General features: G+C 47.0%; 1 protein-coding gene across 1 annotated transcript; it reads right to left on the bottom strand.

The window, feature by feature from the left end:
• Window positions 1-568: 568 nt before the first annotated feature.
• ostn (osteocrin) lies at window positions 569-6,636 on the bottom strand. Its single transcript, XM_064301465.1, has 5 exons — window positions 6,394-6,636; window positions 4,417-4,515; window positions 3,218-3,435; window positions 1,109-1,219; window positions 569-941 (listed from the first exon to the last, which is right to left on the bottom strand). Exons 2-4 carry the CDS (start codon window positions 4,513-4,515, stop codon window positions 1,138-1,140), a joined length of 399 nt encoding a protein of 132 aa, XP_064157535.1. The 5' UTR covers window positions 6,394-6,636; the 3' UTR covers window positions 569-941; window positions 1,109-1,137.
• Between the last annotated feature and the right edge of the window lie 5,440 nt (window positions 6,637-12,076).

Genomic DNA, 12,076 nt, shown 5'->3' with positions numbered 1-12,076 from the left:
ATCAAGCTCATTTAAATGAAACTGTAATCCAGTATACCAAACACAATTATTTCACAACCAGACACTCAAAAAACAATTAATTTACACTTCAGACCACAGACTCACAATAAGTAAAACCTGTTTTTGCAACATGATAATAGCTCAGTCACTACTTCTGACATAAGATTAATTCTATCACCCTAAGACAGAATTTTAATTGTGTTCAGGACAGTACGTTACTGTATTATGCAGTATAATAAAGTCAGGAAAGTACATGTCAGCATTATTGCATACAGTTTTTTTGGTCCTTTCTCTGCATTTAACTAAAATATTTGGAATCAGCTCAATTGCCTTTACTTTAACTTTGACATGGACCAATACACATCAGACCTGAAGCCTAAACATGAGGCCAAAGAATGGCATGGCTGTGTGCCAGTGGTAGAGGTGTGGTCACAACGTGCATGTTCAATGTGAGAGACAGACAATGCGTTCTCTGTGAGGCTGTGCCTGAGGGGTGTGTTTCTGGGAGATAAAGTACGTGTGAGAGAGACTGAAAATGAGAAATCATGTAATCCTACAACCACAACCACACCTTCGTATCATCAATTTTATTGTCAAGGTCACGTACAGGCAACCTTCAGTCAACCGTGAACAGTGTTTGTAAAAGGACTGAGTGCCAGATAAGGTTGTACAAATGAGAACGGGTCGACAGCGCACGTGTAAGCATGAGAGTGAGAAACAGGAAGGGTTGTACAGGTGAGAACAGACAGAACAGTTAGGTGTATAAGTGTGAGAAAATGGTATGGTTTGGGCCGATGAGCTGAAATACTAGTAAAGGGGGTGGTGTGTGTGGCAGTGGTATGTACACTGTGTTAGACTTGCCCGCTAAAGTCACCCTGCCAGTGGTGCACAGGGGGTGGGGCTTGGGGTCATTCCTCGTGCTTCGTCTGCCGGAGGAGGGCCTGTAAATGGAAAGAAAATAAACCGTGACCACACCCACTAGCATCTCTCCCGCTCACATTCACTCACTTTGCCCCCGGCTGCCCACTCTCTGCGTGTGCACGTGTGTCACAGTCCTTCAGTAATATCATTGTGGCGTTGCTGTGAGGAACAAATGGGCGTGTCCTACCTGCAGGCGGAGACAGGAAGGGGTGTGGCCTAGCCCCTTGTGCTGGGAAGCCGGCCCGCTCCGATCCGATCAATGGGAGCGCTCACTCGCCTCCTTGGCACCTCCACCTTCCTGAGGAGCGAGGCGCACGGATTAGCCACGCCCCCCGCTACAAAAGCTACAGGACCTGGCGCGCGGCCTGTGACACACAGCTGCGAGTGTGCGGCTGGCTAGCGCTGTGAGTGTGCGGCTGGCTAGCGCTGTGCGTGTGCGGCTGGCTAACGCTGTGCGTGTGCGGCTGGCTAACGCTGTGCGTGTGGGCCCCCCGTCACACGCGTCTCTACGAGAAATGTGGGCGCCAGACGCATTGACGGCACAGTGGATTGCTCGCTCGGCTCCAGCCGAAGAGAAGTCGGCACGGAGAGCATGATGAGTGCGATCCCCATGTGGGCCCGGCCTCCCAGCCCTGCCCTAGCTGGGTCTGCCCTCACAGCGGCCCAGAGAAACACACGATACCCTGAGGCAGCACAATGAACCCGTGATTCTGCACAGCCCAAAACTGGGAACCGCGCAGACAGAAAAACCTAAAGGGGGGAAATGAAACGGGCAACGGTTCCATTAAAAAGGGATACACCCAAAAAAAGAGAAAACCTCTTAATGAATTAACAAAGAAAGTCCTGATTTTCTGATATTATACGCATGTACATAACCACTACTGTAATGCAAATCCGCAGTAAAAAATAAATGTGAAATCAGTACACAAATTCTGTACATTCTGCTTCTCACCGTTTTGACAAATCAGAGGGTGCATAGCAAGCAAGATTTGAAAGAAAGTAACACATTTGCAGATCAACAGATTTAAGCTTTTTCTTTGAAAAAAGATTATTAATGACAGTGTGATGTACAGATTACAGTAATCTATGATTAGATTGATTGTGTGCAGCTGTAATGCAAAATTATTGATGGATACCTTCTTTCTTTTGGCAGAAAGTAGTGTATTAAATATTTTTCCTGGAAATAGTTCAGTTTCCTATAAAGATATAGTTTTATTTATTTTTTTATTTTCACATTGTTATTCCTTCTCCTGGCTGTATGATGTCATCCACAAAGTGAATGTTGATATGAGGATACTGGCAGTGTAAGTGCTGATGTCATCAGCTGAACGAAACAGAAACATCATACCTTCGCGCAGCCTACAATAACAACTGTGAATTCTACCTGTTATTTAAACGAGTTGGACTTCAGGGTGGCTCGATGGTGCATTCATTTAAGGTGCCACATTTTGGTGCATGGATGAACCTCACGGCCTTGGATCGCATCCAGTCTATGCCGACTGTGACACGCAATTAGCGATTGCATAGCCCAGGGAATGGGGGTGTTCAGTCAGGTAGGGTTCTGCATGCATTGCTATCTAGCAACCCCTGTTTGTTGATTGGGTGCTCATAGGTTGCAGTCAAAGCCACATATGAAAGGTCTTTATCCGAATCCACTCTTTGCGAGCTTGGCTGTAGACTACATTGTGAAAAGAAGCATCTGGCAGCACCATATATTTTAGAGGAGAACTTTGGGTGTCTACTCGCTCCCAGATCTCAGATGCAGTGGGATTCACGTATGTACGTGGTTGTGTTTGCAGATCTTTGGCCAGATCTTTGGGGTGGAAACTAGATATGCTCAGCCCAATGTTGGGTGCCAAAATTTAGAAAAGGGCCAGACACTTTAGCATGTTGGAAAGATGAGCATGACTGTGTCATAAATGCCAGTGAGAGTATAGCTTAACAATTACACCATATGAGGAGGGAATTTATAATTTAGAAAGTTAAAATCCAAAAAGTTCCTTCCTCATATGTGTGGGGTGCTACACATAGGAGGTGGGTGAGGTGAGGTCCTACTCATCACTGCAAGGCACTTATGGAAAAGTGCTATATAAATGCAATGAGTAATTCATTCATACATTCATGAATTTGTGCACTGCTGATACCGCTTGGATTCACAGCATATGCAATATGTAATATGCCCTAATAATCTCTGCTGTCCTTGCTTCTCTTTTTCTCTGTCTCTCTCCTCCTGGCTTTCTCTCTCTTCCTCTCTCCACCTCAGTCCTCCCTGCCTCTAGAGGGTGCTGATTCTTACCTCTGTTTCCCCTTCAAGTCCATGTTGCTGATAGACAGGCGGTCCAGAGGGATGTTCCCACCGCTGAAGCTCCTCTTCTTCTTTGTCTCAATGACATCGTTTTCCAGGTGGACCAGCTGGTCCAGCAGGAGCAGTTTGGCTGTGAGGCCGCTGCCCGACTTCTCCTCCCCAGACTGGGCCCTCGCGCTAGACTCTTCCATCATGGCTGAGTCCAGATACTAAAGACAGGAAGGGAAAGTTTCAGCAGGACCTGTCACAGCTGACCCTTGAAGCTCACACAAACCGAAGAAAGTCAGACCACCACGTTTCACCAGTAGCTGTTTTGCTGCCCTGCCCTGGTGCAGCTTTCCTGGCAGGATATAAGTTCAGTAAAGGCATACATCTGGAAGATAGATACAGGAGGAACCAGAGCTGGCAGACTCCGGGCTGGTTTGAAGTCACACAGCAAAGAAAGTGAGAGAGAGAGCCCAGGGGCTAATCCAACTGTGTGGGGACTGCATAATTAGATAATGATCTGAGGCATGGCTGGAGAGATGGGCGAGCATACCTCTCTTTATCCCCCCTGTTGTTTTTACCTCCGTCAGGAGAGGAGAGATGTATTTATAGCCCTCTCTGTATGGGCGATGACAGCTCGTCATCTCAATTTGTTCCACATAATCGGATGAGGGAAGGGAAGCGTCCTGGCCTGCCGATCAGAGCCAGGATCAACAGAGCCCGAGGACTGGGCCCACCTCGGCTCCTGTGCTTCCCTCCAGCTCTGGGAAACGCTGCTGCTCTCTTCTCCTTCTGCTGAGAGCACTGTGCTCTACCCATGTATGTGCGTTTATTGCATGTCTGCCTGTGTTCAGTCTGTTTATTGCATGTCTGCCTGTGTTCAGTCTGCTTATTGCATGTCTGCCTGTGTTCAGTCTGTTTATTGCATGTCTGCCTGTGTTCAGTCTGTTTATTGTAAGTCTGGTTTCTGCATGATAAACTGTCTCCTGCTCACACTATCCATTGTAACACATTTAATTGTGTGATATGTAAATTCACTCGGTGAGAGAAGTTTATCTGTGCCAAATAATATTCCTGAATGTTTTCTGATTGCTATTTTCAAATAGTTTGACAATACGTGATGTACCTTTACGTCCCCTCACCCAATATATCTATCACCTTCTCCTACCCTACCCCCACCACCCCACCCCAGTTCCGGTTCTCACCTGTGGGGTGTCCTGTGTGATGCGCAGGCTGTCTGTACCACAGTGGAGAAGAGTTACAGTGAGGAGACAGGAGAGAAGAACACACCCGCAACCTAGCATCTGAAACACACAAACACACTAGTTACTCTCTCTCTCACACACACACGCACACACACACACACTCATTTCAGTTGTTCCATACTCACAAACTCACATACTGTACTGATTATGAACTCTTTCTCAAGCATCCGCACTGCTTATACAGATGCACACTGTCAGATAACTTGTTCAGTGACTCGGTGACTGTGTGTACGTGAGTACACACAGTCAGCGCGTTCAGTACGTGTTTCCTGTGTGGGTGTGTGTGTTTGGGGGGGGGGGTGGTGAGGGTGTTTAGAATGTGAGCATTCAGTGTGTTCTGTGTGAGCCTTCCCTTTGTTCTGCTGGACACAGACAGACTGAGGTGTTGGGTTTCTGTGATACAGAGCTGTGTTTACCTTCATCAAACCTCCATCTGTGAAAACAGCAGGAGCTCCCTGCAGCCCAACCCCGAGTGTGAGAATGGACCCAGCGCTACTGAAGACACACCCCAGCCCTTCCCTCTACGCAAACACATGACATCAGGACCATCATCCAATCCACGTCCACCCTGACCTTGACCCTGACCTAACCCTGACCCCTACCCTAACAACTTCCACTGCATGTGCTTTACTTCTAACCAAACCGTGACTCTACCACTGCCTGTCCATTGACCCTAATCTATCCACAACACTACCACTGCTCGCGTTTAACCCTAACCTAACTGTGACTACCACTGCCTGCCCTTTGACCCTAGTCTATCCACAACACTACTACTGCACTGTTTAACCCTAACCCTAACTGTGACTCTACTGCCTGTCCTTTGACCCTAATATATGCACAACACTACAACTGCACTCTTAAACCCTAACCTAACTGTGACTCTACAACTGCCTGTTCTTTGACCCTAGTCTATCCACAACACTACCACTGCTCAGTTTAACCCAAACCGAACTGTGACTACTGTCTTAGCCTGAACACAACCTTAACATTATTGAGGCCTTTCATGTACCACCAGACAGAGTTTGCGGTAATATAAATGTCACAGGTGAATCTAAACGATCAGCTGAATTTCCATATATTGGAACAGTCATCCCATTATTGACCTCACATTTACAGATCTGTTCCCTCTGTTCCTCTACCTGTGAGTTCTGTAATATCTTTCACAGGTGACCATTCTTTCAGTACTCCACACTGCCGCCTTCTGTCATTTCTGTGAAGTGCCACATACACTGCAGCATCGGTTTGCCACTACTGCCCCCTACCTGTCACTGCTCCCCACTGCCCCTTGCAAAAATCACATCCCAATATTGATGTCTTTTCTAACTAGTGAAGGCAAACAAATGTAAAGCCTGCCCAGATTATAGTTTAAGTTATGAATGCAGTTATAATGTTATAAAATTACATCACTCTATTTAATTGAATAGAAGATGCCCTTATCCAGAGAAATTGAGGTATAATATCTAATTATACATTAATTAAACAATTAAACTCAAGGCTACAACAACAATGCTCCTACATTTATTTAACCTGTGCACCTTTGTCTGTTGATGTATGCATTGGCCTAAATAAATTATTTTGAGATCCTGCCATAAGTGTGATGAAAATGGTTGTTTATATAACTCCAACAACAAACATACAAACATGCACACACAACACACTAGCAAACACACCCCCACGCACATGCTCACACGCACACAAACACACACGTACACACACACAAAGGCGCACACACACACACAGTGCAACACACACACACAAGCCCAGCACAATCTCTCCAACATAATCTATCCTTCTCTCTCTTATACACACACACACACACACGCTCACAAATTGATGCACACATGCGCACGTTGCACATACATACGTACAAACACAGACATATACAAACTCAATATGTTATGTACTCATGGACCCTACCTTCAGTCAGGACTATGGAACACACTCCCGCACTAAGTTCCCAGGATTTCTTGCGTTTCCCCTTCTCTTGCTTTGCTTGTTCCTGGTGAGGACTTTCCCGCTTTTATAGGCTCTCCTTAGGAACCCCTGTTCCAATCAGTGTGTGCGATTTCTCTGACATCATTTCTCCCCGTTTTCCACTGCTCCTTGCCCTGAACCCCTCTTCATTACCCTGCGTTTGGCTGTTACCTGCTAATGGGTGTCTGTAGCTCTGAGGACCAGCTGGGGATGGCATAAGGGGCTGTTTCTCACCCCCACAGCCCCCTCCATAGGGCACCAGAGTTAATGTCCCAGAAACAGAGCGAAAGGTCAGGCGCTGCGCTGATGAGCGGGCTATCCCAGGGACAGCCTTAAAGCTGCAGTGCGCTGTAACGGATGGGCAGGAGATTACGCTGGTGAGTCAGTTAGCTCATCTCATACTTCTCCCTGGATTAGATGTCTCACAGTCTAAACTCCGGTCTCTCACAGTGTAAAGTGATCAGCAACAGGCTGAACTCTGATGCGCTACAGACCAATCTCTGATCTCTCACAGTCTAAACGTTAATCCACCACTAATCTGTTTTATGCCAAACAGATTTGCTGCAACCTGTACGCTTAAACTCCAAAATGTACACACTAACTAATCTGCTACAGTCTGAAATCAAGGATCTTACAGTCTAATCTAAAATGTATAATAATAATAATAATAATAATAATCATTATTATTATTGTTGTTGTTATTATTATTACAGCTATCACTTATTGACATAAAGACAACATGTTCTGTGTGTGTGCATGCATGTGTATGCATGTGTGCGTGCGTGTGCATACGTGCAAGTGTGTGTGTGCGTGTATGTGTGCACGTGTGCGTGCATGTGTGTGTGTATGCGTGCACGTGTGTGTGCGTGTGTGTGTGTATGCGTGCACGTGTGTGTGCGTGTGTGTGTGTGTGTATGCATGCATGTGTGTGCGTGTGTGTGCGTGCGTGCGTATGCGCACGTATATACGTGTGATGCATGTGTGAATGAGGCCAAGGAAAAGGGGGTGAAATCAGCGCTGGGCGGAGGTTTTCTTGGGGGGGGGCGTCCGGTTAAGGGAGATGAGCGAGGACGTGGGGATGAGACTCATCTACTGGCTCTTCATTAAACAGCAGTGTCTTTCGGAAGCTCCCGACTGCGTTTCCTTGACAATACTCTTTTAAGGAAAGAAGATCCATTCCTCTCCAGTCCAAACATCTGGGTCCGTCTCGCAGATCCACGGTCACATCAGCGCGAGTTCGGTTACATCTGATGGTTTTCCCAGCAGCCCTGTCACGGGCCACGCCCAGCGAGCCGCGCGGCGCAATAACACCCCGTACTTCACCCCTGAAGCGCGAGGCTCTGCAGGAACAATATTTCCTCTCAGTCTACACACATTCAGCGCAAAACCAACCGTCTGTATGCTTTACCCAGTGAGCGCAGAGAATTATGTAAAAAAAAACAGCATAGATTTTATTAATCCGCGCTTCAGAAGAGCACCACACTTCACAGCAATACTGCAAGAAAACAATCTCACCATACACTGTAGAACATTGCACCTTGATACAAATCTCCAATACCCTGCCACAGTGTTCAGCAAGTTATTGCATGAAAACACTGTAAGGTCATTGAACACGATATTGCATGAACACACCATAAGATCACAACAATATGACTACAACCAATACTAAAACACTACAAAGCAATGCCGTAATGCTGAAACCAGCTCAGTGATGCAGGTAATCTCTGTAACAGTGCTGTGAGTACAGTTTGGGGATTGTGAGGGGTGGGGGGGGGCTGGCATGTCTTCTCTCCTCGTACTAACCCTGAGCTTTTAATAGACTTAATAATGAAATGCAGTTGGTCCTCAGTGCAGCCCTGGCTGCATGGAGCAAGACCTCTCAGCACCTCTGTGTGCTATAATTAAGCCACATCAGCAGCCACTTTCCCATCGTCAGCGACCGTTCGGCGTGTGTAAAAACCAGGCGCACGGGGGACCGCAGGGATCGTGTGGCCATCCCCTCCCTCCCCCCACAGCGCTCTGACGGGCCCCGCACACCGGGAGAAGGATTCGGTCATTGAGAAAACACACCTGCGTTAATAATGACAAGGCTAATACTTTAATAATGTCGGAAACTGCACCTCGTTCCGGAATCCCGGCTGAGTCCCGTCATTAAAGAAGACCTCAGTGGTGATGTCATCGGTCCCACCTGCCGTTGCTAAGCAGCGGGGCTGGGGATGGCGGAGTCGGGGTCAGTTGGAGAGAGAGGCAAGCTGGGTCACCCCTGTCAGGGCTTCGAGTCCTGACCTTGTAATGAGCAAGCAATCACACGAGCGCACACACATGCAGTACACACACACGCACACACACACACGGAGCTGGAAAAAGTGACAGGGCTGCATGTGATTTCAGTGGAGCAATGAGACAGGCAGGCTTTACCTCCGAGGTCTCTGTGGTGTTGTTTTAGCGCAAATGATTTTAATTTCCTTTGAAATGTCCATTTTTATGCAACCAAAGCACCATCTGTATTTTCATTCTTGGTTGCAGGTCATATGAATTTATGGGTTCTGCTCAGTATCTCGGCTAAACACATAATATCTGAAATGGAATCAGCTCCCAACAAAATTTATCACACCTTGTTAACTAAATGGCCAGAAGCTGCTCTTCTGTTTTCGAATGTTTTTCTGAAATACCTGTTGCGTGAGTTGTGGGAGTCTCATGTTGTTTGTTACATGAGATGTGCATTTGTGTTTTGTGAGACGAGTATTTCCACTGCGTGAAGTGTGTAGTTACACGTGAGATGCCAGTCTGTGTTGTATGATGCACTTTCTGTCTTTGCGTTTCACATTGCGTTGCAGGCCTGCATCTGATGTGTCATTGTATACATCATGTATGCCCTTCATTGTGTTCATTTTGCATAGCATTTGTGGCATGCATTTGCAGGGCTTGTTTATGTTGTAGAGAAGGGGGGTATTCAGACATACCGTGTGGGCTGTCACACAGAGAGAAAGCAGAGGAGAGAGATTTGAGTTTGCTTCCTTAAATCTCTCCAGTAGCAGATGCCAGACAATGGCTTTCTCAGTGTGTTCTGTGGTTTTACAGTGAAAAGCAATTGTCTGTGAATTTCCTAGACTCCATGGTCCCTTCAGGTGTCCATAGAAGTGTGAAGGTCTGTCTCTCCATCTGGTGCCTGTCTGAGGGTAGATCTATCTGCGCTCTCAGCACACTAGACCAGAGCTAGTCGCCATTTTTTCTCCTGGATTTACTAGTAAATAGTAATAATAAAGCCTGACGCATTGGGAATAAAGCGGGGAAATAATAGTCTATATGAAGATCTTATTAAAGGGTCTTCACCCCTTTAATGCTGAGGCTCATTTAATATGCTTACTCCCAGTGGGAAATTGGTGCTGGGGAGCAGCATATTGCCCTTTGACTGACCTACACGCAGTCCTTTAATTGTGCAAACAAGCCCTATTTTCAGTGTTTCAGTTTTCAGGGTTGATATGCATTGTTTATGTCTCCGCTTTTATGTTTGTCTCTTGGTCACATTGCCTGTTTATTTGGTTGTGACCTCTGACCTCTGTCTGGGTGAGATGACCAGGGAGAGATTGGGAAGGACAGAGGTGTTTTGAGATTGGGAAGGACAGAGGTGTTTTGAGATTGGGAAGGACAGAGGGTGTTTTTTAAGCGGCGGCACCTGCTGATTCTCGCGGGCCACATCACTTTCTCCACTGTGGACGTAAGACGAACATTATCTACTTTTTCCACATTTTCCCAGTAATTGTTCGCTCTTGGCAGCATGTCCGCGGAGCGGCATTAGCTCCGGGCTGGGAATGGGAGCCCGCCAGCCGGAGCACCGCCTCACCTGTTGCCACGGCGACGTGGCGAGGAGCGATCACAGACAGAGCTCACAGGGCCCTCCCAGGAAAAACTGCAGGGAGGAAGCCGGGTTCCGCGCTCACCACCGGCCCAAATCTAAGGTTTCCCCCGCACTTCGATTAAAGGGCGATTCACACGGAGCCTCCGGTTACAGCAGCGGGGGCCGGCGGGCCGCCCACGGCGGGAGCGGGGTCCGGGCGTGGGCGGGACGAGCGGCGCCTCTGCCGAAGCGTATGATTACACTCATTGCTGGGTAAACAAACAGGGGACAGAGTTTGACTAAGGAAACCCCCTCTCTCCTCTCCCCCTCTCCCCTCTCCCCTCCCCTCTCCCCCTCTCCCCTCTCTCCTCTCCCCCTCTCCCTCTCCTCCCCTCTCCCTCTCTCCTCTCCCCCTCTCCCCCTCTCCCATCTCCCTTCTTCCGACAGACTCGGCCGCTTCCTGAAAAGCAGCAGCGCAGTTCCAGATGTGCCTCTCTCAACGTTTCCACTCGGCTGCCCGTGGAGGGGAGAGCACGGAGCCAGCTGTGACTCCAGCGGCACGTCGGGCTGAGAGAGACTCTTATCTCCCTGCGTAAGGTCTGCACGCATGAGCATCAGCAGGTCCAGGTGTATCGCGTGGAGGTGGAGATGAAAATGAATCAGTCTGGGCGTAACTAGTGTACCGTTGGGCACAGCTTTTATTCGTGTTTTATTGTAACAAACAACTCGTTAGAGTGCTTATTCGTGATTCCAAAATTGGTTATTGGATTTAAATTACACCATGAGGCCCATGATAATTACTGAGGGTGCAGGTCGTACCATTTAAACAGCCAGCTGTAAGCATTATGGCCAAAATGGTTTATTTATAGAGAGCGTAAGAGTGATTTCAAGCTGATTTTTTTTTTAAATACGCAATTATGTTTTGATGACCATTACAGTGACAGCATCATAGAACTATGGTACACTGCTCTGACAGAGGCAGTGACAACAACCCCAAAGCTCACTTACTGTGGGCTCAGCCAGCTCTGTAAGAACAATGAGAACACCATAAAGACAACACATGAGTAATGCATGGAACATGCACAAACACACACGCGCACACACATGTGCACACACACACACACACACGCACACACACACACACATATATATACAATTTGCCTCAGTGCTTCTGAATTGTATGAAAAAAATGTGTGTCATGAATTTCTGTATATATTTCCTATGTACATTATAATGTATGCATGTGTAAATTTATGTCTGCATAGTTTTCTTCACTATCTCCTTATGTGTATGGATTTTGATACGTGGATTGAAACAAGATGCGATTTACAAGGTATGACTTCCCCTTTTCCATTTCCCTTTCCACCTTGCCACGAATACCCCACCCATCCATCACTCTATAGTTGCATTGAAGCTAAGTGTGTTTCCAAGTCTATTATGGTTACCAATATCTCTGTTCTCTGTGAAAGTAAAGTATTTATTTCTGTTTCAACTGGAGAGCCACTGTGTCCTTGGGAAGTTGACAGGTTGATCCCCATTCATAGGAAAAGCAGTTACCCTGTTATCTTGTCAAGAAGCTGGCTCCTGTTTGGTCCTGTTTGGTCCACCTCAGGTTCTGCTGTGATTCCGTTTTATTGCAGAGCTGGTCAAAGTGAGCAGTAGAAACTGTGGATTCCAGTGGTTCCGATTGTTCCTGTTTCAAAAAAAACAAAAAAACAACAACGAAAAAAAAACTTAGGCTGCACGTTCCCCTTCCTCCAGTTGGGGGAGGCAGAGAACACACATTTT

This window comes from Anguilla rostrata, chromosome 12, assembly GCF_018555375.3.
Source record: "Anguilla rostrata isolate EN2019 chromosome 12, ASM1855537v3, whole genome shotgun sequence".
NCBI classification, from domain to species: Eukaryota; Metazoa; Chordata; class Actinopteri; order Anguilliformes; family Anguillidae; genus Anguilla; species Anguilla rostrata.
This window is presented reverse-complemented; position numbering and strand designations above follow the sequence as displayed.